This window comes from Mizuhopecten yessoensis, unplaced genomic scaffold (assembly GCF_002113885.1).
Source record: "Mizuhopecten yessoensis strain PY_sf001 unplaced genomic scaffold, ASM211388v2 scaffold3627, whole genome shotgun sequence".
In the NCBI taxonomy this organism is placed as follows: Eukaryota; Metazoa; Mollusca; class Bivalvia; order Pectinida; family Pectinidae; genus Mizuhopecten; species Mizuhopecten yessoensis.
Genome location: NW_018405139.1, coordinates 1256506 through 1284212, shown reverse-complemented (window position 1 = coordinate 1284212; position 27707 = coordinate 1256506). Strand labels below are relative to the sequence as shown.

General features: G+C 37.7%; 1 protein-coding gene across 1 annotated transcript; it reads left to right on the top strand.

The window, feature by feature from the left end:
• The first annotated feature begins 8189 nt into the window (after positions 1-8189).
• LOC110447877 (repetin-like) lies at positions 8190-22320 on the top strand. The gene is made up of 3 exons (XM_021493842.1): positions 8190-8204; positions 9442-9525; positions 20836-22320. The coding sequence occupies exons 1-3, from the start codon at positions 8190-8192 to the stop codon at positions 22318-22320; spliced, it is 1584 nt and encodes a 527-aa protein (XP_021349517.1).
• The last annotated feature ends 5387 nt before the right edge of the window (positions 22321-27707 follow it).

Here is a 27707-nt window from a genome sequence, read left to right as displayed (position 1 = left end):
CTCACTTCCTTTTTATCTTATTTATTCCCTTCCGGCGGTGTCTCCCCGTCTCTAAATGACCTTGTCTGTTGCGAGGAGGTTAAACCCAAAACAAACAAACACCACTCCATCAGCCATCTAGGTGTAAATGTCAACGTGATGTCGTTTTTTCCCTGGACTAAAACTGCTCTTTTCTGATGTCTTTAACACAGAACATTTACACTGTGTATGTGACGATTCCCAAATCATTTACTGCATCATTTTGGAGTTATTTTAAAAAACAATAGTGGCAAGTGATTTGCATCTTTGGAACGATTTGGCTAATGAAAGAAAACAACTGTTTCGTAAATAATGGTGTCACTTTTGGCCACCTAATGTTTCCTAAATCCGAAAATATGCTTAAACTATGTAACAGCAGTGCGTCTTTGTTTGGATGTTATTGACACCAGAACAGTATATTTCTATCAACACTTACATGATTTAGAGTAAGAGTGTTCCAGAAATTTTTGTGAATATATGTTTCACGAATGTTTAGAATCATTCACTTGATTAACACAATAATATTGTTTGTCTTGGTAAGTAAATTTGTCCTGAGATATTCAAATCCTAAAATTAATACAAATATTTTTTATACTGTAAGAGTACTTATTTTAGCGAACACAATGTCTAGTATTTTATCGAATTTTAACAGATTAGCATATTGATATATTGACGCACTGACCATATATGCAGTCATCCTCGATATCCAGGGGTTACGTTCACTTTCGCTCTCTACACCCCTGGAATATGTCATAGCAAAATCGAAGGCTCACTGTGCGCCACCTTGTTGATGAGACAAGAAGACTTGTTCGATCCTTTGATATACATCAAACGAATCTCGCGGTCACGTAACGGTAACATTGATTGGCTTTGAAGTCGGGCGCCTCTCCTATGTAATCTTCAAAGGACAGGTAACAGCCTAGTGATTGTTCTTTTTTTTTTTACCCGAGACCAATCAAACAGCTTGTATAGAGTGAAAGTGAGCGTAACACCTGGATATCGAGGGTGATATACAGGAGAAAACTTGATAAGTAAAATAAGTTAGAGCGATCATAAATAAGCGCAATGTTAAAAGCGCTGAAATTAGAATATCGCTAAATATATACGCGTACAGTAATTATTTTCATAAATTATTCAGAAAATTTCAATATATCTAATGAATAATGACGGATATTCACTGATATTTACCAATATTTGAATAGCTATTCCAAAAGTATTTTAATATATGACCGACACATCCAACAAAATAACGCAGAACTTTATATCTCCCCTTGTGTTTTTTACTTACAGTAACCAAAACACTTTGCTTGTTCCCCATTTAACGATACCGTATAGTGAAAGCAACACTGTAATAAACGTTTGTATTCCTACTAAACATCTATTGTTTACCGACAGCATTATCGTTATATACTTTTTGTACTAAAACTCTACCCTGATGCGACATCATTACTATACTGTACGTTCGTTCCCAAGTACACATGAATCGGAAAACGGCAACATTACTGTGATATACGTCTTTTCCGCTCAAAATAAATCTGCTGCACCCTAAGCAATATTTGGGATCATTGTATTTCTCTCTACTGCTAACAACCTTTAGTTTCCTATCCTCTTCCTTGGCAATACCTTACTTGTGGCTTTGATATTGAACGTTCGTCCAGGTGATGAAGGGAATGAGCTCTGTCCCCAGGCCGGGACAGACCATAGTCCTTAAAATGGTAACTGTTACAGAATATTCCCTGCTTAACTTTCAGCATTAATGGTAATGGCAACCACTGGTTCACAATGTGACCAGGCCGAACCCAGCACCTTTGACATGGTAGCACTATAAAGTCAGCATCAGATCCGCGCTACCACAAAGGGGTTCATAAATTATTATCCGTGGTTATAGGGCCTTTGCACCCAGCCAATATCTTTCTCAACTCCCGGGGGAGCATACAGCCGGAGTTGCCATTTCGGCGCTAACAGCTAGCATTCAACAATTCTAGCGTTTCCCAACCACGTGCTCATTTACAGCTGAGTAGACTGGACCAACCGGAGTAAAGTATCTTGCTCAAAGATACAACACAGTGCCGTGCCGTGACTCGAACCCACAACCCTTCGGTCACGAGCTCGGCTTCCTACCACTAGACTACCGTGCCTCCAACACACATGAAGGCACATCTCTAAATGACCTTAGCTGTTGATACGACATTCAACCCTATACAACCAACCAACCAACAACCAACCTCTTCTAAGTATCTACCTTACGGCAACAACATTACTTCAATATAGGTTTGTTCCATTAGAAACATCCACGGTGTAGCGGTAGCATTTCTGTATTATACAGTTATCTGTCTTTCCGACGAACCATAGATATTGAAAATTGCAATATTGGCACTGGATCGGAAAGGAAATTCGAGCCTTCTGATGTGATGTCTCTACTAGATGAACCCAAGTAGTCACGGGCTGTGTTATAAATAGCGCGGTTTTACAAGGTGGTGAGCACAAACGAAGGTTAACTGTACGGACACATTTTGCAATGGAACGGTAAAGTCTCCGTGGACATTCTAAATGTAAACCAATTGGCCTGCCGTAGCGTGCGAGACGATTAATGGGGAACCCTAGCAGAAACCAATGATTTATTTCAACGTTAAAAATAATGCTAAAAACAAATGTTCATGGATACTTCTGATTACTCGAATCTCTCCATCAGTTTCGAATAGAAATGTAGTCCATGGCATTTCTAATGTATACTTTATCAGACATCGCAAGTATCCTATTCATTGGGAAGGTCGATCATGATTCAAACTGATTTGGTCAGATGGTTTAACAGTTCTATGCAACTGTTTCGTTCATAACGCGTCATATCAAGGTTGTGATTAACACACTATGAAATGTATATTGCTGTTGCCATCCCAATGTGAGAATGGTCACGTCGCAAAAGATTTAAAGAATCAATTTGAGAAAAATATTCACATTTTGAAAGAACTCTCCAGAGTCCGTCACCCTTTTTAAATATCCTACGAATGTTATACAGTTACTTTCAAATGATATTTCTGTGTATTGATCCTCTACCGAATACAATGCCGTCGTTCAAGGTAATTGTATAAACCACAATCAATATGGTAGTTTAGACGATCAAGATAGCTTACCGATACATTTTAACATTTGTATTTTACAGTATTTATTTAGTTAATTAATTGCAACATTATTTGATTAATCAATACTGAAAAGTAAGAATGAACACATGTGTGTGCAAACTAGCTGAACCCAGACACAGATTTCGTGTTGATGGCATGATGTATGGTTACCCTCTACAGGTGAAAAACAAAATTATACGGGATTAAGTAGGCACTAGGCCGACCCTGTGATAGCTCACAACATCAAACGGGCTGAAAAATGAACATGGTAATTTGAAGAGAAAAAAACCCTCATTCAAACATCGCATTTAGTTTCTTTTAACGGATCTTAAAATCCGCCAACAAACGTCTAAAAGCATTTTAACAATAATGGGTAATTTAATATGCTGTAGATGACAATGACAAATCTGATTCCATAAGCCATTGTGTATTTCATGCTAACAAGCCAACACTGGTAAAACCGAGCGGGGAGTCTCGGCAGGGTGTCCTCTATAAACGAGGCTTCTTGCTTTGATGTCCAGCCAACTTTTACGATTTTCATTATAGAAGTATTCCTGTACTTCAATGCGGAACTCTGAGCCCTGTCGAGTTTTTTAAGCGGCCGGAGACTGCTACTTGGTCTTTCGAAGGTAATACACCTTTCCTTTGGAGTGGTGAACGATAAGAAAATGTCAGCAAGGAGCGTGTTGATATCACTTCTCCATTCTATCTAATGCTCGTCTTCCTATCTTGTGTTAGGGGCAAATAGCTCACTTAATTCCCTCCGACTTAAACCATACTTTCACACAAATAACTTTCTTAGACATAAAGTAAAAGAACTTTTGATGTAGAAGAATGTTTATTCCTTTTGCTTCTAGGTCAGATTATAGGGTATAATGTGAAGGTGTTACCGAAAATATGAAATATTTGTAAAATATGTTTAAGATATAGATCAGCGTTTACATTGATGAAACGTAGAATTTTAATTTCCTTTCGGAACTAATACGTTAACTGAATGACCTCAAATTTAACAAGATCGACTGTACGAAGCTCCGTTAGGTTGAGGGTCTTGCTATTGCCTTGAAAAATGCATTTGTTTAATTATAGAAATAGAAATATGATATTTCATGTTCTTCTATTCAGATTATCCGATAAAAGACAAGGTAAATGTCTAGACGCGTACTCATGTGACATTAAACATATTCAGTAATATCGTTATAAATTGTTTCCGATAGGTAACGTTACATATCTGTAGCAATCAATGATATGTATGCTTACTAAATCCGTCCGGTTTCTTTTTGCACGCTCATCAATTGTCCATGTTCTCATCTATCCAAAAAGCCCCTGTCATATAATACCAACTAACTGGGTTATAATCCGTGTATGAGAGGCGTATAACGTGGAGTCAGCATACAGTACCAACAATAATTACGATGTTAGTTTTTTTCTTCTTCGTGGCATTGCTACATTTCAGTGGTGCATCTGTCGACACCGATCGTCATGACCCTCATTTGCATGAACTTCATATTGATTTATTTTTTCTAAAATTAATTATATAATAATTATTCAGTTGAAACTATCGAAATATTAAGGTATATATGTCTGTATATGATGAAACAAGAAGACTATCAGAAGTTATTATAAAGTATGAATAATTAATAAGGATTAATGTCGTTCAATCAGATCCTGAGCTACTAATTAATCAGATGACATAACTATAAAACGGTTCCCTTCACTTTTGCGAAAATGCATACGTTGGGTAGAGGGGACCAAGTGATTGTGACATCTTGCAATTGGATTTTAGTCCTGATAAAAAAAAAAGTTACTTAAGGTACAATAATAAATAAAAGTATATGAAGCACTTTTCTAGAAGAGTTCCACCTGAGAGAAAACCCCAGAAGAGCATCAACTAAACAAATTGAAAGTTGTTTGATGACTAGTAATTTGGCCCTGTATTATTTATCGCTGGAGCATTTTAATGGTGAAAACTGGGAATTTCGCTGTTTTAGTTTCTTCAAATTAGCTATATATCCGGTAAAAATAAAAGCGAAGTAAATGGGACGCTGGGTAAATATGTAAAGGCTATGCAGGGTCGGTAGGTAGACGTGTTTTGATTTAAACTAGGCAAATTAATTTTAAACGACCAGTGGGCGGAATCTTTAAGCGAAAAATATTGATGTTTATACGACACACATAGTTCGTGCAGAAGACCTTGTCATATGGTGCAAAGAAGCATATATTTTAACATAGTTATTTAACTATTACACATTTTAATCCACGTTAATACCCAATAATGAATAAAGAAATTATCGTTTTTTTTATCTGGTATAATTTTAACAATTTCCCTGTGACGTTGGTGTTAAAACAAATATGGCTCACCTATCGCAATTCCTAATAATTTTGATTGTTACATTTTGTGCTCAAAATCAACATTCAAATGAAAACACAAGTCGCGAATGAAAGGGAGAAACGGCAAAAAAGAAACTTGACTCAGTCGAAATTGAAGGAGACAAAAAAATAATCCTAACATTTTAATATATTTCTCATTTTCCCCTTTAGATGCTAAATCCTGTACATATTTGTTGTTGTGTATTTGTTGATTTTATTCTCCTTGTACTTTTTCACGATGTGAAGCTTTCCTTTGTTCATATTTTGCCTATTATTATCGATTTTAGGTTCGGTTTATGGTTTTGTTATATAAGCTAACAATACGCTAGATTGGGTATAACAACTGGTTCCGGAGTTCCAATGTGAAAAGTCTCAACAACTTAACAAATCGTTTACTTAAACTTCTTAATGAAATATTTTAAAAATGTCCTAAAAATTCAAATACATTTTTGTGATTTCGGTTTTCAGACAACCATTTCGATGCCATATAAAATAAATAAATATTTATATTTAGGACAAAAACATGCGGAATGAAGCATTTTCGTCAGTTGTTAAGCGTATCATGCTTTGAACTAATGGACCTGTTGCAGACTGGTTGACACTAACAAATGAGGAATGCAAGAGATGATCTGTTTACCCGGCGACTGTGAGAGTATTTCGGCTGATGACAAAGGTTTATCTTGAAACGTTACACACAGTGCACTGTTATTCATTGGCGTTGAACATCACAGACGTTTACGAGACTGTCGGATTTCTGCGTGAAAAAAATAATACATGAAGCATTTCAGATAAAACCCTAGGCGTTATCGCTTATGCTAGAGCAGATGATACGACGAACGAAGATGAAAGCGTTGTCTTTTAGAAGTTAAACACCACTCTCAAAACGATCAAGTTTATATCTCGATTGATTGGAATAGGCTTCTACTAATGTCATAAAAATGTATTCAATTGGCATTGTAAATTGTGCCTTTTAAGTGGTATTTTGACTTGAAATAAACATTTAAGCAAGTTAGTCTGTGTTTACCTGCCAAACAATTGCAGTAAAATTATGCATATACATTGCAGCCTACAGCGATAATATAGCAGAGCTCCAACTTCAAAGACAACTTTGGACGCGCTCCAGGTGGTATCACATCCCTTATCGAACGAGGCATGGAGATATACCAGGCCCTGCAGTTCGCCCAGGCTAGAAGCCTTACTCACATCCAACACAGAGAGAGTTTGACCACAATTGAGTAAACAACGAAAGATACTGATTGAAGATCATCCAATATCAAGCAGAATTTTCCTTTGAATCTTTAGAAGTACGGTGTGTGAAGATGTGGGCAGGGACAATTAAACAGCGGGCGAAGTGAGGAGAATGTCGACCGTTTAAAACAACAAGTAAAACGTCAATTATCTAAATTAAAAGACATCATCTCCCCCGACGCATATTATCCCCGACTCCCCGGGACAAATGCGTCGAAATAAAGTGGTATGTACTCGAAATGAAATGTTTATCGATAGTTCGATTGTCTGGAAACGTATTTCCTATTTACATTTTCAGATCTAAACGAAAACAATCTGACATACTGTAAATTACTAATATTTTGCGAGTTATACATTTCGGCTTAGTTAGCTATCATAAATACAACTTTATCTCGAACGTGTAGTTTATTTTTTCATATAGCGAATTAGCACCTCTGCTAAAATACGTATTTACCGTAAACTTACATGTATTCATATTTGTGTCTTCAAATTTGCGCGCATCAATGACAATTTTCAAATAACACACAATGGGTTTTAATACCTCCCAATATAATTTTCATGTATAATAATCGTTGTAGATTTTCACAAACAAGTCACAAGTGAATATATCTTAAGCTAGTTTCATCAATATCATATGTCAAGAAAACTCGTGTAGGATACTATATATAAGGGGCGTACACATTTATATAGAATACACATACAGGTGTTTTTCTTCTTGTGAACATATACACAATGTTTAAAGAACTGTCTACAATTGTATGAAACATAGTTAATATACATCTCCCTAGCATATTTGCTATTAATGTACGGGTTCTAGCGTGTAAAGTGCAAATTTGTACAACCTTCTTGAATGTGGTAAATGTTTTCGACTTCAGATTTCAGAAAGTGAAACATACCTTCCCTAAACATCGGTTTCCACAGGCCATTGTACAGGGTTCTGGAATGCACAGCCAAAATGTTGTCACCTATTAGAATAATCGTTACAATTGGTATAGTAGGACAATTTCCTGCTGTTATATAGGAACTGTATTATTAACAGCTTTGTCATCGTATGCAGTGAATATAATACTGATGCCCTCTTAATACAGTATGGTCAACCAGATGCGCTGCTGACGACTAGTTAGTGCATCAGAGATTTAACAGAGCAGGGTTTTGCCGTAATCCAAACGAGAGGTAACACGCAAATGTAATAAAGTTTTGTATGTATCTGTAGTGGTAAACTACATTACAAATGGTCCTCATATGGTAGAAAACAGACATATTAAATAACTATTAAACTGTTTTCCATATTTAATGGACTAAGGAACTATAACCTAAATTTTTCATCGTCCGAGACTGCTTCGAATGTTTTGGCATCAACCTCTAGCTGGAGAGCCTTTGATGTATGTGAGACGATTGACGATTGGTTATGTCTTTTCCTAATCAAGCTTAAGCATAATGGCGTTCATCCAGGTACTTGTGTCTGTTAGACAAGCTTCCAGTCTTTCTAATATGGTATCACAGCTGTCATGTGATTAAATTACTAAGCATATTTGTGTTTCATCAGCGTACCAGTGATAGACAAACTTATGACGAAGACATGTCTGTCCTTGTGCTTTTGTATGAAGGAGTGTGTGGTTCTACGTCAACCACTGAGAAACCCCGAAATCCACTATTGCTGTTTTTAAAACCGCGGAAGAAGGTTCTATTGCAAAACAATGTTGTCGTTCACCCAAGTAGGTCTGGATCGAGTATACTGAATCAACAGTCCAACAGTCACCCATAGCTGTAGTAGAGAAGTGTAATCAGGAAGTCGTAGTTAATGATGTCGATTGCAGCTGACATGTTAATCATAACACTCACTGCTTTACACCTGTTATCCAAGGCAGCAGTGATGTCTTTGTTGACCCGTAGTGGGAATGACACAGCATAGTGGCACGTGCGATAGTCAAGTGCAGGTTCTTCAACAATGATCTAACATTAGCTTTCTTGAAATAATAGAAGGTGTAACGCAGTCAATGGCTTCGTTATGATGAAGATAATCGACGGAAGCTGTCAATTAATTGCTTCAGCTACCCTGCAGTTTCACACTGCGGGTCGTTAGAGCCAACTAATGTGGGGACCCCTGCAGAATCGAGGTTTTCTTCGGTGTCTTCTGATATTGGGGGGGGGGGGGGGGGGGACATAAAAGAAACCAAACTTGATCTACTGGCTCGATTGCAACATGTTGTATCTTTGTATTTTCTCTCTGCATCCTATTAGCATTTCTTGTTTCCTAGTGCCTTGCTTTGCAGTATCTCAAATGTGGCCTTAGTTTTGAACGTAAGCTGAAATGGGGTAGACAATGGGTTCTTTCCCAAGGCCAGGACATACCAAATCCTTAAAAATGGTACTTATTTCCTGCTTAATTCAGCATTTAGGGTATTCGCTACTTCTGTTTTCTGCGATGCTGGTTGCCTTCGGCATAGTATTTCCTGTAGTATTCTAAAGTTGGATTACTGATAAACTATTTTTCGAGCCGATGATCTACAGCACATCATATAAATTCCATTAACATTGACGGCAGAGAGGTGTGTTTAAACGCAAGTCGGTAAGAGTTGGTTAACAAATGATTGAATTGTATAGCAAAATTTTCCAGCATACTGCGTGCTTTCCAATGGGAACAAACTGTGCCCATCTTGTTGTCGATTTGTTTTTGTTTTCATTGCAGACTGGCTTTGTCGATGAGCTTATCAGGAATGGCTACAAAAACCTAGCCAAATCCTTCAACTTTACATTCCGATATATCGACGATGTGCGGTCTTTAAATAAACTGAAACTCATTGACGACATCGATCGTTTATACCCTCCTGAGCTTGGAATCAAGGAAAATACATATTCATCTACTTCGTCCCTTTCCTCGATCTTTACTTACATATACAGGGACGGACTAGTGAGCAGTAAGATAAGCGGGGCAATTTCGTCTTTCCGATCGTAAACTTTCCATTTCTTAATAGTAACATCCGTATAATCTTCATATTGCGTTTACATGTCGCTGTCGATTCGGCATGCAAGAGTTTGGCATAAATATTACGACTTCCGTTAAAGATATAGACTGCCGACGGACAAATACTTATGACACTGGTTTTCAAAATACATTTTTATGGTAAGCATCGTGATCTCAAAGTGAAGTGCGCTATTTATTTGTGATTTTAAGGTCGATGCTTTTAATGCTAGCTAGGGTGCCTTGTGGTTTCTCAATGCAAGAAGATGATGTCATTTGGATTCGACCTAACTTGGTATATACTGGCAAAGTTCTCACTACACTAGGTATACACTGACGTAGTTCTCAGTACACTAGGTATATACTGATTTAGTTCTCAGTACACTAGGTATATACTGACGTAGTCCTCAGTGCACTATGTATATACTGATTTAGTTCTCAGTACACTAGGTATATAATGACGTAGTCCTCAGTACACTATGTATATACTGATTTAGTTCTCAGTACACTAGGTAATAGTGACGTAGTCCTCAGTACACTAGGTATATTCTGACGTAGTCCTCAGTACACTAGATATATACTTACATAGTTCTCAGTACACTAGGTATAACTGACGTAGTTCTCAGTACACTATGTATATACTGACGTAGTTATCAGTATACTAAGTAGATACTTCTCAGTACACTAGGTATATACTGATTTAGTTCTCAGTACACTAGGGATATAATGACGTAGTCCTCAGTACACTATGTTTATACTGATTTAGTTCTCAGTACACTAGGGATATAATGACGTAGTCCTCAGTACACTATGTATATACTGCCGTAGTCCTCAGTACACTAGGTATATACTGGCGTAGTCCTCAGTACACTAGGTATATACTGAAGTAGTCCTCAGTACACTAGGTATATACTGAAGTAGTCCTCAGTACACTAGGTATATACTGTCGTAGTTCTCAGTACACTAGGTATATACTGCCGTAGTCCTCAGTACACTAAGTATATACTGACGTAGTCCTCAGTACACTTGGTATATACTGACGTAGTTCTCAGTACACTTAGTATATACTGACGTAGTCCTCAGTACACTATGTATATACTGACGTAGTCCTCAGTACTCTAGGTATATACTGACGTAGTCCTCAGTACTCTAGGTATATACTGACGTAGTCCTCAGTACGCTAGGTATATACTGACGTAGTTCTCAGTAGACTAGGTATATACTGACGTAGTTCTCAGTAGACTAGGTATATACTGACGTAGTTCTCAGTACACTTAGTATATACTGACGTAGTCCTCAGTACACTAGGTGTATACTGACGTAGTCCTCAGTACACTAGGTAATAGTGACGTAGTCCTCAGTACACTAGGGATATACTGACGTAGTTCTCAGTACACTAGGTAATAGTGACGTAATCCTCAGTACACTAGGTATATACTGACGTACTCCTCAGTACACTAGGTATATACTGACGTACTCCTCAGTACACTAGGTATATACTGACGTAATCCTCAGTACACTAGGTATATACTGACGTAATCCTCAGTACACTAGGTATATACTGACGTACTCCTCAGTACACTAGGTATATACTGACGTAATCCTCAGTACACTAGGTATATACTGACGTAGTCCTTAGTACTCTAGTTATATACTGACGTAGTCCTCAGTACGCTAGGTATATACTGACGTAGTTATCAGTCCACTAGTTATATACTGACGTAGTCCTCAGTACGCTAGGTATATACTGACGTAGTTCTCAGTAGACTAGGTATATACTGACGTAGTTCTCAGTACCCTAGGTATATACTGACGTAGTCCTCAGTACACTATGTATATACTGATTTAGTTCTCAGTACCCTAGGTAATAGTGACGTAGTCCTCAGTACACTAGGTATTTACTGACGTAGTTCTCAGTACACTAGATATATACTGCGTAGTCCTCAGTACACTATGTATATACTGCCGTAGTCCTCAGTACACTAAGTATATACTGACGTAGTCCTCAGTACACTTGGTATATACTGACGTAGTCCTCAGTACACTAGGTATATACTGACGTAGTCATCAGTTCACCAGGTATATACTGACGTAGTCCCCGGTACACTATGTATGTACTGACGTAGTCCTCAGTACACTAGATATATACTGCCGTAGTCCTCAGTACACTAGGCATATACTGACGTAGTCATCAGTTCACCAGGTATATACATACATAGTGTACCGGGGACTACGTAAGTATATACCTGGTGAACTGATGACTACGTCAGTATATGCCTAGTGTACTGAGGACTACGGCAGTACATACATAGTGTACCGGGGACTACGTAAGTATATACCTGGTGAACTGATGACTACGTCAGAATATACCTAGTGTACTGAGGACTACGACAGTACATACATAGTGTACCGAGGAATACGTTAGTATATACCTAGTGAACTGAGGACTAAGGCAGTATATACCTAGTGTACTGAGAAGTATCTACTTAGTATACTGATAACTACGTCAGTATATACCTAGTGTAGTGAGAACTACGTCAGTACATAGCTAGTGTACTGAGAACTACGTCAGTGTATACCTAGTGTACTGAGGACTACGACAGTACATACATAGTGTACCGAGGACTACGTTAGTATATACCTAGTGTACTGAGAACTACGACAGTATCTACCTAGTGTACTGAGAACTACGTCAGTGTATACCTAGTGTACTGAGGACTACGGCAGTATATACCTAGTGTACTGAGAACTCCGTCAGTATATACCTAGTGTACTGAATATACCTAGTGTACTGAGGACTACTTCAGTATATACCTAGTGTACTGAGGTAGTCCTCAGTACACTAGGTATATTCAGTACACTAGGTATATACTGACGTAGTTATCAGTACACTAGGTATATACTGACGGAGTTCTCAGTACACTAGGTATATACTCACGTAGTCCTCAGTACACTAGGTATACACTGACGTAGTTCTCAGTACACTAGGTACATACTGACGTAGTCATCAGTTCACCAGCTATATACTGACGTAGTCCCCGGTACACTATGTATATATATACCTGGTGAACTGATGACTACGTCAGAATATACCTAGTGTACTGAGGACTACTTCAGTATATACCTAGTGTACTGAGGTAGTCCTCAGTACACTAGGTATATACTGTCGTAGTTCTCAGTACACTAGGTATAGACTGATTTAGTTCTCAGTACACTAGGTATATACTCACGTAGTCCTCAGTACACTAGGTATACACTGACGTAGTCCTCAGTACACTAGGAGTCCTCAGTACACTAGGTATATACTGACCTAGTTCTCAGTACACTAGGTATATACTGCCGTAGTCCTAAGTTCACTAGGTATATACTAACGTAGTCCTCTGTACACTATGTATGTACTGACGTAGTCCTCAGTACATTATGTATATACTGACGTAGTCCTCAGTACTCTAGGTATATACTGACGTAGTCCTCGGTACACTATGTATACACTGACGTAGTCCTCAGTACACTAGGTATATACCTAGGTATATACTGACGTAGTCCTCAATACACTAGGTATATACTGACGTAGTTATCAGTTCACCAGGTATATACTGACGTAGTCCTCGGTACACTATGTATGTGCTGACGTAGTCCTCAGTACACTAGGAGTCCTCAGTACACTAGGTATATACTAACGTAGTCCTCGGTACACTATGTATGTACTGACGTAGTCCTCAGTCCACTAGGTATATACTGACCTAGTTCTCAGTACACTAGGTATATACTAACGTAGTCCTCAGTACACTAGGTATACACTGACGTAGTTCTCTGTACACTAGGTATATACTGATTTAGTTCTCAGTACACTAGGTATATACTGCCGTAGTCCTCAGTTCACTAGGTATATACTAACGTAGTCCTCGGTACACTATGTATGTACTGACGTAGTCCTCAGTACACTAGGTATATACTGACGTAGTTCTCAGTACACTAGGTATATACTGACGTAGTTATCAGTATACTAAGTAGATACTGACATAGTTCTCAGTACACTAGGTATATACTGACGTAGTCCTCAGTACACTTGGTATATACTGACGTAGTTCTCAGTACACTAGGAATATACTGCCGTAGTCCTCAGTTCACTAGGTATATACTGACGTAGTACTCGGTACACTAGGTATATACTGCCGTAGTCCTCAGTTCACTAGGTATATACTGACGTAGTACTCGGTACACTAGGTATATACTGCCGTAGTCCTCAGTTCACTAGGTATATACTAACGTAGTCCTCGGTACACTATGTATGTACTGACGTAGTCCTCAGTACACTAGATATATACTGACGTAGTCCTCAGTACACTAGGTATAGACTGACGTAGTTATCAGTATACTAAGTAGATACTGACACAGTTCTCAGTACACTAGGTATATACTGACGTAGCCCTCAGTACACTAGGTATATACTGACGTAGTTCTCAGTCCACTAGGTATATACTGACGTAGTCCTCAGTACACTTGGTATATACTGACGTAGTTCTCAGTACACTAGGCATATACTGACGTAGTCCTCAGTACACTATGTATATACTGACGTAGTCCTCGGTACACTATGTATACACTGACGTAGCCCTCAGTACACTAGGTATATACTGACGTAGTCCTCGGTACACTATGTATACACTGACGTAGCCCTCAGTACACTAGGTATATACTGACGTAGTCCTCGGTACCCTATGTATACACTGACGTAGTCCTCAGTACACTAGGTATATACTGACGTAGTTATCAGTATACTAAGTATATACTGACGTAGTTCTCAGTACACTAGGTATGTACTGACATAGTTCTCAGTACACTAGGTATATACTGACGTAGCCCTCAGTACACTAGGTATATACTGACGTAGTTCTCAGTACTCTAGATATATACTGACGTAGTTCTCAGTACACTAGGCATATACTGACGTAGTCCTCAGTACACTATGTATATACTGCCGTAGTCCTCGGTACACTATGTATATACTGACGTAGTGCTCAGTACACTAGGTATATACTGACGTAGTTCTCAGTACGCTAGGTATATACTGTCGTAGTTCTCAGTACACTAGATATATACAGACGTAGTTCTCAGTACACTAGGTATATACTGACGTAGTTCTCAGTACACTAGGCATATAGTGACGTAGTTCTCAGTACACCAAATATATACAGACGTAAATCTCAGTATACTAAATATATACTGACGTAGTTCTCGGGGGTGAGGTGTCTTATCAAATTTGTTAGCTCTTACGAAATTGTCCGTACGTACGAGGCAAGTATTGTGCACACACAAAACCCCCATTCCCGACTCCATCCCCCAACCCCCAATCCCATAAACTCCAACACCTACGGATTAGGGGGACACGCCGTCTTTTCTATAAAGGGGACACTAAAGAGACTACATTGTTTTGCAATACCTAAGATCTATATGTTCTACTGTCACTTCTATACACTTATTTGTCTGCGATGTCTCCCTGGGCACCCGTCTTCATATGACTCTGGCTGATTCGAGGACGTTAAACCACAAACAAACAACGGAAAAAACATACCGAGGTAGTTCACAGTACACTAGCAACATTCTGACATATTCCTCGGTACGCAAGGGTTGTACTTAATTACTTTAGCTAAATATAGTAGCGTTGTCCTACTTTTTTCTAAACAAAATCAAACTTTTACACAAATAGGAGAGAGGGAAGGGGTTTATTGTGAAGAAGGATAGTAGCAGAGTGAGGAATGATTAGATATATGCTCCAAGGTTATAGGATTTTATTGTTATAATTTCTATAGACATTGAAGCGAAGCGACAAGCGCAATTTTTGGCAAGAAACTAAGGACACAGTCACGGTTGTGTACTGTTTATATTCTCCACGTATGCCCATTTTATACCCATGTAAGTAATAAAGGACGCTTTATTACATTAATGTCGCCACATTACACTATAATAACAGATTTATGGACACATCGCAATCATTGTGCCGCGGTTCACAAACACGATCTCACCCGATTCCCTATATCAGAATGATAACATTTAATTCCGTTTGTTTAAAAGTAACGAACTAATTCAAATGTAAATGCAATATACTAGAGCGTAGCGAGTCGAAACATTTCGTGGCATGTTTTTTTCCAAATGTTGTTCAAATAATCATACATGTGTATAATGCATAAAAACATTGATCCAAGATATTATCCGAGCGAAGCGACGTCCAAATTGTTTTTTGATCAACTTAGTTAGTTTGGACCCAAAAAAGCAATAAAATAATAACATTAGACCAATTTTGGCAAAAAAAATATGGAAAAAGATGGCGCATAGACTTAGGTTGTTTATAAACATGTAAAAAACATTATAGTTATCACTTATTTCATAAAATAATTATTTTTATATCGTTAATCTGAAAGAACAGCCGACTGCGGATATTCTATTGCCAATAGTAAACAGTAAACGTATTTTTTTTCTTCTGCTACGAAATTATGTGTTCGCTTTGCATATCACGCAGTTATACAAAACCTGTATATATCCGACAGCTTTCTGACTGTTTAATACAAAACCTGTATATATCAGACAGCTTTCTGACTGTTTAATACAAAACCTGTGTATATCAGACAGCTATCTCACTGAATAATACAAAACCTGTGTATATAAGACAGCTATCTCCCTGTATAATACAAAACCTGTGTATATCAGACAGGTATCTCACTGTATAATACAAAACCTGTGTATATCAGACAGCTTTCTTACTGAAAAATACAAAACATGTGTATATCAGACAGCTATCTCACTGTATAATACAAAACCTGTGTATATTAGACAACAATCTCACTGTATAATACAAAACCTGTGTATATCAGACCGCTTTCTCACTGTATAATGCAAAATCTGTGTATATCAGACAGCTATCTCACTGTAAATTACAAAACCTGTGTATATAAAACAGCTATATCACTGTATAATACAAACCTGTTTATATCAGACAGCTTTCTGACTGTTTAAACAAAACCTGTATATATCAGATAGCTTTCTGACTGTTTTATACAAAACCTGTGTATATCGACAGCTATATCACTGTATAATACAAAACCTGTATATATCAGACAGCTTTCTGACTGTTTAATACAAAACCTCTGTATATCAGACAGCTATCTCACTGAATAATACAAAACCTGTGTATATAAGACAGCTATATCCCTGTATAATACAAAACCTGTGTATATCAGACAGGTATCTCACTGTATGATACAAAACCTGTGTATATCAGACAGCTTTCTTACTGAAAAATACAAAACATGTGTATATCAGACAGCTATCTCACTGTATAATACAAAACCTGTGTATATTAGACAGCAATCTCACTGTATAATGCAAAACCTGTGTATATCAGACAGCTTTCTCACTGTTTAATACAAAACCTGTGTATATCAGACAGCTATATCACTGTATAATACCAAACATGTGTATATCAGACAGCTTTCTCACTGTTTAATTCAAAACCTGTGTAAATCAGGCAACTTTCGCACTGTATAATACAAAACTTGTGTATATCGACAGCTATATGGCTCTTTCATACAAAACATGTGTAAATCAGACAGCAATCTCACTGTTTAATACAAAACCTCACTGTTTAATACAAAACCTGTGTATATCAGACCATGTTCTCACTGCATACTACGAAACATAGGTATATCGACAGTCTCTATACCCTAGGCTGTCGACATCGGAGCCTCTGTAATGCGGTATCGGTTATTCCAGACCTCTTATAGAAAATCTACAAATATTTAGTATTAACTCTTATCCATTTTCATTGTTTATATTTTATGAAAAATTCCTTCACTCATTTCGCACGAATGCGTAAACGCTGTGTTAAAATATCAGCTTTGTAAAGTGTATTCTGATTTATTCTGTTGAATTGATTAAACTTAAATGGAGGTCGGTTAGCATACGATTGTGTAACAGACCACTCGCGCGATCTACATATGTGAGTGTTTCGCCGTTACGGTAGCTAAAAGAAAAATACGCCTACAGACCCCTGGGGATATCTAGTCAAATATCACTTCAATTAAAACTCAGGTTTAAAAATAAGCATCTAAGTTGACATTGATGTGACGTAAGGAATGAAAATGGAGATAAGTGTAAATAAATTAGGAGTGCACAATGACGTAGAATGCAATACATTCAATATGTGTCCTGTAGTTTAGTACTAGTTAGTTTCCCATAAGGTCATCTGCACCTTCTTAAATTGTATTTGAACGTTAGGAAATTAAACGACTTATTTGCGAGGATATGTCTTTCATTAGAGAAATATGTGTAATTTATCACACATGTGACAGTGTGTAATTTATCACTAATGTGACAGTGTGTAATTTATCACACAGGTGACAGTGTGATGTAGTCAGAATAATCTCAACCCTGGGGTGATTTTTTTTTTAGATTTTAACGTCAGGATTTTTACATGTATTTTTCTCTCACACTTTCCTATCGTAAATATTAGTGAATCTAATGCACTTCGCTATCATCAAAGGCGCATAGATAATGTGTTAACATTGATTACGAAACCCTGGTCACGCTGCATAAAGTGATGACGCGATAGTGACGTTTTCAAAATAATAGCGCGTATAATACAAGTATTTTCCCCACACTTCATATGTGTATTCCCGACTATACTATGGAAAAATGTAATAGAATATTTTTTTCTACTGTGGGGTTGAGGCATAAAATAATCTCAACCCAAGGGTTAAGATTCTAACTGTGATAGCCCGAGGCTTTGCCGAGGGCCAGACATTTCAGAATGTTACCCCGAATGTTTATAACTTATTCCTTACTGTAGGAATCTTTGGGAGAACATTTTTAAAATTATTCATTCCTGTGTTATGCAAACACAGAAATCCCAACCCTCGGGATAAGATTTCTGAGGTTCAGCACCCGGCGAAGCCTTGTGCTAGACTTTTAAACTCTTACACCCGGGTTGAGATTTCTTTATATTCATCACACATAAGTGATAACTTCTACCATTCTTCAACCCTTCACCTGTGTGTCTCCCGTTTAACTGGAAAGATGATCAACTTGTCGCCCTCGGGAGAGATAGTCTCTTATTTGAATAACACACTCCAACTTGTGACGTCATGAAATGGATTGCGATATTCAATACGCCACACGTACCTTTGTTAACCAATGCCAGACTACTGTCGGTTTTGTTGTGACTGAAATAGCAGGATGGGAGAACAAATAATAAATCCCTTCATTTAGGGTATGATTAAAAAATCTCCAATCTAAATGATGACTTTTTTCGATTGTATAATCAGAGGCTCTGCAAAGGGTTGGTTTGGCGACGTCAGTCGATATCCTAAACGATGACGAGATATCGATAGTTTCGGCGTTTTTATAGTTTGAGGTGAAATTTCACTCCTTGCAATATATCCATACTAAGATTGGCTGATAGGGAACGCCCAAGCGCCGACCGTTTATCATGTATCGTTTAATATCAGAGATGTATCATTTGTATGATGTAGTCCTAAGATATTTGAACTTGTGACTGATTATCCTCTCAAATTCATGCAAAAATGAGTAACTCGCGAAATATACGGAGATTTTCAGTATGAGAAACATATAAATATAAATAATTATATGAAGCATCCTTTATGTTTTGTTCCTGAAAATTCGATTTGTACACATGACAAAGGTGGTTGTCTTTAGACACCTCGCGATGTCATCCAACAATGTATATATATTGCTTAACATTAATACGTTTGTAGAAATAATGTGGGTAAAAACTTCAGGAATGCTAAAATTAAACATGATAATCAAAACCATCGTTGGGTGTTTTTCCTAATACCGTTCATATGTGGGCATATGCTGTTTCCAGAGTACCCAACCAGACACAATACAAATTAGAAAGCACGATAATTGGTTGATGAAATATAAAGTACGTATATACTTTTATCGTATTTTAGTAAAACTTATAAAAATTCCAATCCTGTTTTTACTTTAAGTTTTTGAGCAATTACTCATAGAAGTATAAGTCAAATGTTTAACGAAAAAAAAAGAAGATAAATAAGTTAAGTGTATTATATATCAGACATTATCAAGTACATGCAGAGGGCGATATTTTTATGTAATTTTAGACTAGGTTCCATTGCTAATCTCAGGAATCCGAAGCCGCCGCCTAGCGTCAAGCCATGTGGCGTTTTCTGTGTATCAGTGCTTTGTTCGGAACTGATCACAGACGTTTTATAAGCAATTAAATTGCTAATAAAAATCTAGTAAAGCCAACCAGAGAAGGATAATACATCATTTTAGGCTTCGATATTATCTAATTTCAAATCCAGATATAACAATATAATTCACATATTTCAATTATAAAATCTACCCCCGCTATCGGGGTACAATGCGGCGGGTGATAAAGGTCCGTGGCGGTGAAATGCCGAACAATAATTGGGAATCCCTCCAGGTTTTATCTTTCAAAGGAATAAGATTATGTTCTCACTTCAAAGACATGGTAAATGACAAATTTCCCGGTGATGATAAGTTGTACAAGCTACATCTGTCGTACACACTTCATCCGCGTTCTGTCAACATTCTAAATATGACACTTTATTTTTTACCGTAAACAACATTCCAAATATGATGATATGTTGCCGTAATATTATATATGATAATAAATACCGTAAAAAGCGTATACTTTTCAAATATTATGACACTAAATATCACCGGAAAGATTAAATGACACTATTTAAAACCGTAACGTTCCAAATATGACACAGCCTATTACCGTAAATATTCTTAAAATGGCACTATTTACCAATGTAAAAATTACATTGAAATGACAGCATTAATATTCCAAATAAGACTTTATCGTATATATTGACGTAAACATTCATAGTTAACCTGTAAAAAAGAAACTTGGGTCATTCAGTCATTCCAAAATAGCGATTCTAATTACCGTAAATATTTTACAAAATACTTTACCTAGCAGCGTTAACATTCCATTATAAAAGACGAGAGCAAAATGTCGCCATCAACATAACATATTGAATAGAACAAAAATATAATAAATGAGGAAACGAGCAATGAGAAAAGTCGTGGAGACGATGATGAACCCTTTAGTTTATCGGTAATCTGACCAGTCGTGGGACCACAAGTCATTTCGGTAATCTGACCAGTCGTTGGACCACAAGTCATTTCGGTAATCTGACCAGTCGTGGGACCACAAGTCACATCAGTAATCTGACCAGTCGTGTGACCACAAGTCACATCGGTAGTCTGACCAGTCGTGTGACCACGAGTCATCTCGGTAATCCAACCCGTCGTGTGACCACAAGTCACATCGGTAATCTGACCAGTCGTGGGACCACAACTCACATCAGTAATCTGACCAGTCGTGTGACTACGAGTCATCTCGGTAATCCGACCCGTCATGGGACCACAAGTCATTTCGGTAGTCTGACCAGTCGTGTGCCCACAAGTCACATCAGTAATCTGACCAGTCGTGTGACCACAAGTCACATCGGTAATCTGACCAGTCGTGGGACCACAAGTCACATCAGTAATCTGACCAGTCGTGTGACTACGAGTCATCTCGGTAATCCGACCCGTCATGGGACCACAAGTCATTTCGGTAGTCTGACCAGTCGTGTGCCCACAAGTCACATCAGTAATCTGACCAGTCGTGTGACCACAAGTCACATCGGTAATCTGACCAGTCGTGGGACCACAAGTCACATCAGTAATCTGACCAGTCGTGTGACTACGAGTCATCTCGGTAATCCGACCCGTCATGGGACCACAAGTCATTTCGGTAGTCTGACCAGTCGTGTGCCCACAAGTCACATCAGTAATCTGACCAGTCGTGTGACCACAAGTCACATCGGTAATCTGACCAGTCGTGGGACCACAAGTCACATCAGTAATCTGACCAGTCGTGTGACTACGAGTCATCTCGGTAATCCGACCCGTCATGGGACCACAAGTCACATCGGTAGTCTGACCAGTCGTGTGCCCACAAGTCACATCAGTAATCTGACCAGTCGTGTGACCACAAGTCATCTCGGTAATCTGACCAGTCGTGGGACCACAAGTCACATCAGTAATCTGACCAGTCGTGTGACTACGAGTCATCTCGGTAATCCGACCCGTCATGGGACCACAAGTCACATCGGTAGTCTGACCAGTCATGGGACCACAAGTCATCTCGGTAATCTGACAAGTCGTGGGACCACAAGTCACATCGGTAGTCTGACCAGTCGTGTGTCCACAAGTCACATCAGTAATCTGACCAGTCGTGTGACCACAAGTCATGTCGGTAATCTGACCAGTCGTGTGACCACAAGTCATCTCGGTATTCTGACCAGTCGTGGAACCACATGTCATCTCGGTAATCTGACCAGTTGTGGGACCACACGTCACATCGGTAATCTGACCAGTCGTGTGACCACAACTCATCTCGGTAATCTGACATGTCGTGGGACCACAAGTCACCTCAGTAATCTGTTCAGTCGTGGTACGACAAGTCACCACGGTATTCTGACTAGTCCTGGTACCACAAGTCACCTGAGTAATCTAACTTGTCGTGGGACCAAGTCACCACGATAATCTCTCCAGTCGTGGGACCATAAAGTCACCTCGATAATCCCTTCAGTCGTGGGACCACAAGTCACCTGAGTAATCTGGCCAGTCGTGGCATCACAAAGGATCACAAGTCACCTCTGTAATCTGACCAGCTGCAAGCCTTCAGGTTAAAATTCGTTAGTGTGACCGGTCGAGTTGACTAGAGGCCATGTCTGTAATATGACATGTCCTGAGGGAGATGACGAGGAAGAGGGATATGACGACTAGGAGGAGGAGTTGTACTATACTAGTTCGTCTCACACTACATAAAGGTATACCTGCTGAAAACCAGTGTCATTTAAGAGGATTACAGGGCCGTAAAATTCAAATGAAGCACTTTGATCACCTCCGTATATGTCTAGCGTTTAAGCATCTGGCTTTTATATATGCGTACATAGTTGATCCCGTCCATGCACAATGATGTCAGACTATTTACTTTGAAGATGGCGACGTGGCGATTGCATGCCACTGTCCCGGAGCAGGGCTATTAACGAGCTATGTTACAATGGCCGCCATTGAAGCAGGTGCGAAATTTCTCACGCTAACTGTGAGTATATAAGTCAGGTGTAAAACAGTATAACACCTCGCCACGTAAAAACGTGTGAATCATTAGGTGTGGTCCATGGACTGCCATTGTCACAGAAATCTGTATTCCGCCGTCATCACCACCCCCCTCCACTCCCCCCCCCCCCCCCCNGTTTTCAAAGCATACGTCTATATATTTTTTCTAAATAAATAATAAAAACATGAATGAAATTATCTGTTATCATTATGTTATATATATACCCCGAGACTAAACCCATACGGTATGTTTGAACATATATATATATAATCTACTGGACTATGATCTCGTATTAGAAGGAGACGAGTAGTTAGATGAAGAAATCCGACAGAACCTTCATAACCATGTTAAAAAATGTTGTTTGGGGGTGGTGGTAGCAAAAAGCGAACTCGAAATTTGATCGCTTACCCCTCCTCATGTTTTTATTGATAGTTGCAAATAGGATCAGCTTAAAGTTATTTCAATAATGAGCTTTAGTCAAGTTGAAAGAAAAGTAGTTTTCGATACTCCAGCGTCAAACAGGAGAAAATAATATGTTTCCTGTAGAACCGATACAGGGACTCCACACTTGGTAAACCAGTACTTATATGTACGTGACTGCTTAATAATGTGTCTGTCCAGGGGTTGGGGGTAATGTCTGGTGTAGAAATAAATGGTCTGGCTCCTGTAATGTGCTGGATATATGGAACAATGCGTACAGGACACCTCGTCAGCCGGAATTTGGTTTTCCGGAACTAATTCCAGAATAAAGAGTTATCATAAACGACAGCCACGCCGCTTTAATGCAGACAAAGGCTGTTGTCTTTATTGTAAATCACAGATGAATTTTAAGTTATTTTTCTGTCCGGGTTACCTCCTCCCCTAGATCGATCCATCACTGCACTCATCAATAACTATATGACGATTCTTAACTCAAATTCAGTATTTTTTTTATCACATGGACCAGAGAATTGGACCTGAACTGAGGTGTTCATGAAGTGTATTTTTTGCATCATACCGAAAATTGATTTTAACTCCTAAAACGTGTTAAAATTACTCTAAACAACTCAGTTAGTTAAGGTCCAAATATGGCTGTAACAAATTATCAGGTTCCTGTGCTTTTTATCGGTGAAGCACTGAACAAATGTCTTCCTTAAGCAATCGCTGTTACAAATTCTCAGGTCCCTGTGTTTTTATAGGTGAAGCACTGAACAAATGTCTTTCTAAGCAATCGCTTAGGTATTGAATATGAAGTAGATATAGGTGTGGTTATAAAACAGTCTAGAATCACGTTCAGTGACTTTTTAAGTCTAGTTATCGTCTGCACAATATCAGATGTAATGGGTTTGAGATCGAAGCTACGGGAGAAACGAGTAAGTTATGAAAGAGATAATTTGGAACTCTTTTGTAGATAGGACTCATGAAGAAGTCTCTTTAATTTCGTCACCTGACTAGACTTCCTGTTGAGTTAGCTTTGAACCATCATTACTCAATATCTACGAAATCAACTCGATGGACATTATTTGTAGGTATATACATCAATTTTATACATGTTAAAAAAATGTGTTTTCATCTTATCGGGACTTCCCAGTGCTGCTGGTGCGATATCAGTAGAGTTTCAGTACATTTGATAGCTACATTGATCGAAATCCAAACACATCGAGATAGAAAGAGATAAAATGTTGGTTAAATAGAAATTAGAAAATATCCTATGTTCATTAATGTTAACTTTGGAAATAAAATTATTGTAAAAGTGTGTAAATAAGTACATTATTTCCTGATGAAGATGTATGTTAAATTTGTGATTTAATTTTATTGGGGTAAAAAACATAAAACTGATATCTGTTATCGAATAGCGAATATACCACAGCGAAAAAAGGGAACTAACAAGTTATCTGTTGAAATAAAATTTCTTCATTAAGAATGATACCTGAATAACTCCGAAAAATATTATTCAATAAGAAAAGCATTCAAAAATATACTCGGATATTTATAAAACCCCGTTTCCTAAAAAGAAACACATCAACTGATAATTGGCCAATCTACCCAATTTCAGTCATTCTTACAATATGAAAGTTAAAAAAAAGCAAGCTAAATGATCAATAAGCATGGCTTAAAAATCTGCAAGCAAATACTAGGACCTAAATTTCTAAAGAAAACATTGACAAACAAAATAGTTAATGATTTGCTTTTACTGGTTTGTTTTCTTTATTCTTCCTATGAAAATTGGAAACCTTATTTCTTTTTAGTTTGTTTGTAAAGTTAATAAAAATCTCTATAAAGACTAGTTATCTTAAATATGGATTCCTGTTGACCGTCAATATTTAAAATATTTCAAGCGTGATCGTTAAAATATTCTCTATTGATAACTGAAAGAACAAAAAATAAAGTTCCATACTTAGTTATATTTTTAGGGCTAGAGTGTAGATACTTTTTACGCTAGAAAATGATTCATTTAGACGGTTTAAACATATTTGTTAATAAAGTTGAATGTATCGACTACATTCGCCGAAGCAAGGTAAACCTGATAACCCCTGCTCTTTTAAAGTAGACCCGCCATATATCTAATCAAAGAAACGAAGCCGGTTTAAAGCCGGTGAAGTTTGGATTTTGAACTATATGAAAACGCGTTTATAACTTATTTGGAGAAATTAGACGGACATTTCGTTTCTGGTCTACATAATGTTGCATTTTTATTGAAGTTCAAGGTAATATAATGTTACCTTACACATTAAACTTGTGATTTTAGTTGTTGGGAGTCGATAGCGCATTCGCAATTTCTCCAAGACGGCCGGGGTTCGATTCCCCATTGAACGTGAAGAAGTGAAAAAATTAGGGAAAGCCCAAAGAGAAGCTGCTCGAATTATATCCGTTCTTCCTTCATATGCCCGTATCGAAGATTTCCATTTTGAAACGGGTTTAGAAAGTCTTTCTAATCGTCGAAAACGTAGAAAACTCCAACTTTTATACAAAATGCAAAACAACTCAACTCCAGATTATTTAAACGATCTCCTGCCACCTACTATTGCAGAAAATAACAGGTACGCTCTTAGAAATAACAGTGATTATAGAGTTCCTCTATTTGGGCTTTCTCTTACCAATCTTTCCTTTATACCTTCCACTCTTCGTAGCTGGAACTCCATAGGTCTATCAGAACGATCGTTGCCTTCTATATATTAATTTAAAAACTCTCTTACCTCAAATTTACAACCATCTCCTCCTATCTACTTCAGTTTTGGAGAACGTAAATTAAATATTATACATACTAAACTGAGGCACAATTGTAGTTCCCTTAAGTATGACCTTTACAGAGTTAATCTTGTCGAGAGTCCATTTTGCATCTGTGGACATCCATGTGAGAATGTCTTTCACTTTTTCTTTGAGTGTCAACTTTTTAGCAATGAAAGGCGTATTTTATTTCAAAATTTGAATGCCTTAGGTATAGATTTAAATTTAGAAATCCTCTTATTTGGCAATCCAGATCTTTCGGTAGACCTTAACTCTGACATTTTTAGACATGTGCATCACTTCATCAAATCCAGCAAAAGATTTTGAACGGTGCTTTTTTAAAGTTGTGTATTTGTACCTGTGTGAATATTATATATATACATCTACTTCATGTTTATGCCTATTATCATTGTTGACATGTAATTGTAAATGTATGACGGGAGAAGGCTTTGATAAGTTGTAATAACTTGTGCCCAATCCCTTGTTCTATTTTATTAGCAATAAATATGTTTAAAGTTTAAAAAAGAAGGACGGGGTCAACTGCTAGATCACGGTTTCGCGGTTTCGTGAATCTGAGTGCTTAATTTAAGTTAGTGAATCTTAGGAGATTTCATATATAGAAATAAAGTCTAACTTTAAACATCATGAATTATGTAAGATTTAAACTATGTTTTTAATTAATTTAGTTTATAATCCACGATTTCTTGAGTGTAATAAAGAATATTTTTGTGTACATTTTGAAAATATCCTTTTCCACGTTTCTCGGTTGTACGGAACTTTTGAATAAGGAGACGCAAACACGTTATAGTAACGTAGCATTCGGCCTTGAGGCTCATTCAGTGCACTTTAGTATGTATCTAAAGAATTCACCGTTAACTCGACAACACAAAGCGTAAAAACACACCTAAAATGCATATAGAAATACATGTGTTTGTATGGACGCACATATTTGGCTGGCACCGTGAAACTTACTGGTCAGCTCTGGTTTCACAAACCTTCCTGGTTTTAATTGCATTAAAATACCTTAGATCCTATGAACTGTATTAGTATAATAGTAAGATGTTTGAATGTTATGCATTACACTGATTCGATTACGGTGCCTGTTAGGACCGTGTAATACATGCGTCATCGAATACTGTTACTATACATGGGTTTCCCCCAAGAACAAAAGATTGTGTACCCGTTATTGCAATTTCGATATGATTTGATATAAATTCTTTGTTATAATCCATGTGATTTGATATAAATTCTTTGTTATAATCCATAAGGTCATACAGGACAAAACGGTAAAAATCAAGAAAACAGTTGTCTATACAAATCACTTCGAAGTTTCAAGATTTTCTTACTCAGTGCGACACTTTCGTAAACATTTAGAACTTTGCATGTATAATGTACATTTCCCGGCATTACTTCAACATTTTGTCTGGTCTGTTGGCGACACTTATGACACCAGTGTTGATATCTGCGATCTAAACAATGAGAACAGTGATATAATCTACTGCCTAATGGTGGCGTAACATGATACATAGTCTAGTGATGACGTAACACGATTCAGTCTAGCGGTGACGTAACAGGATACACAGTCTAGTGATGACGTTACATG

What these genes read in the sequence shown, in the direction of transcription:
- LOC110447877 (XM_021493842.1), top strand. An exon ending in CATTCCGATATATCGACGAT is followed by an intron (nt 9,526 to 20,835) that starts GTGCGGTCTTTA and finishes TGAACCCTTTAG; the next exon opens with TTTATCGGTAATCTGACCAG.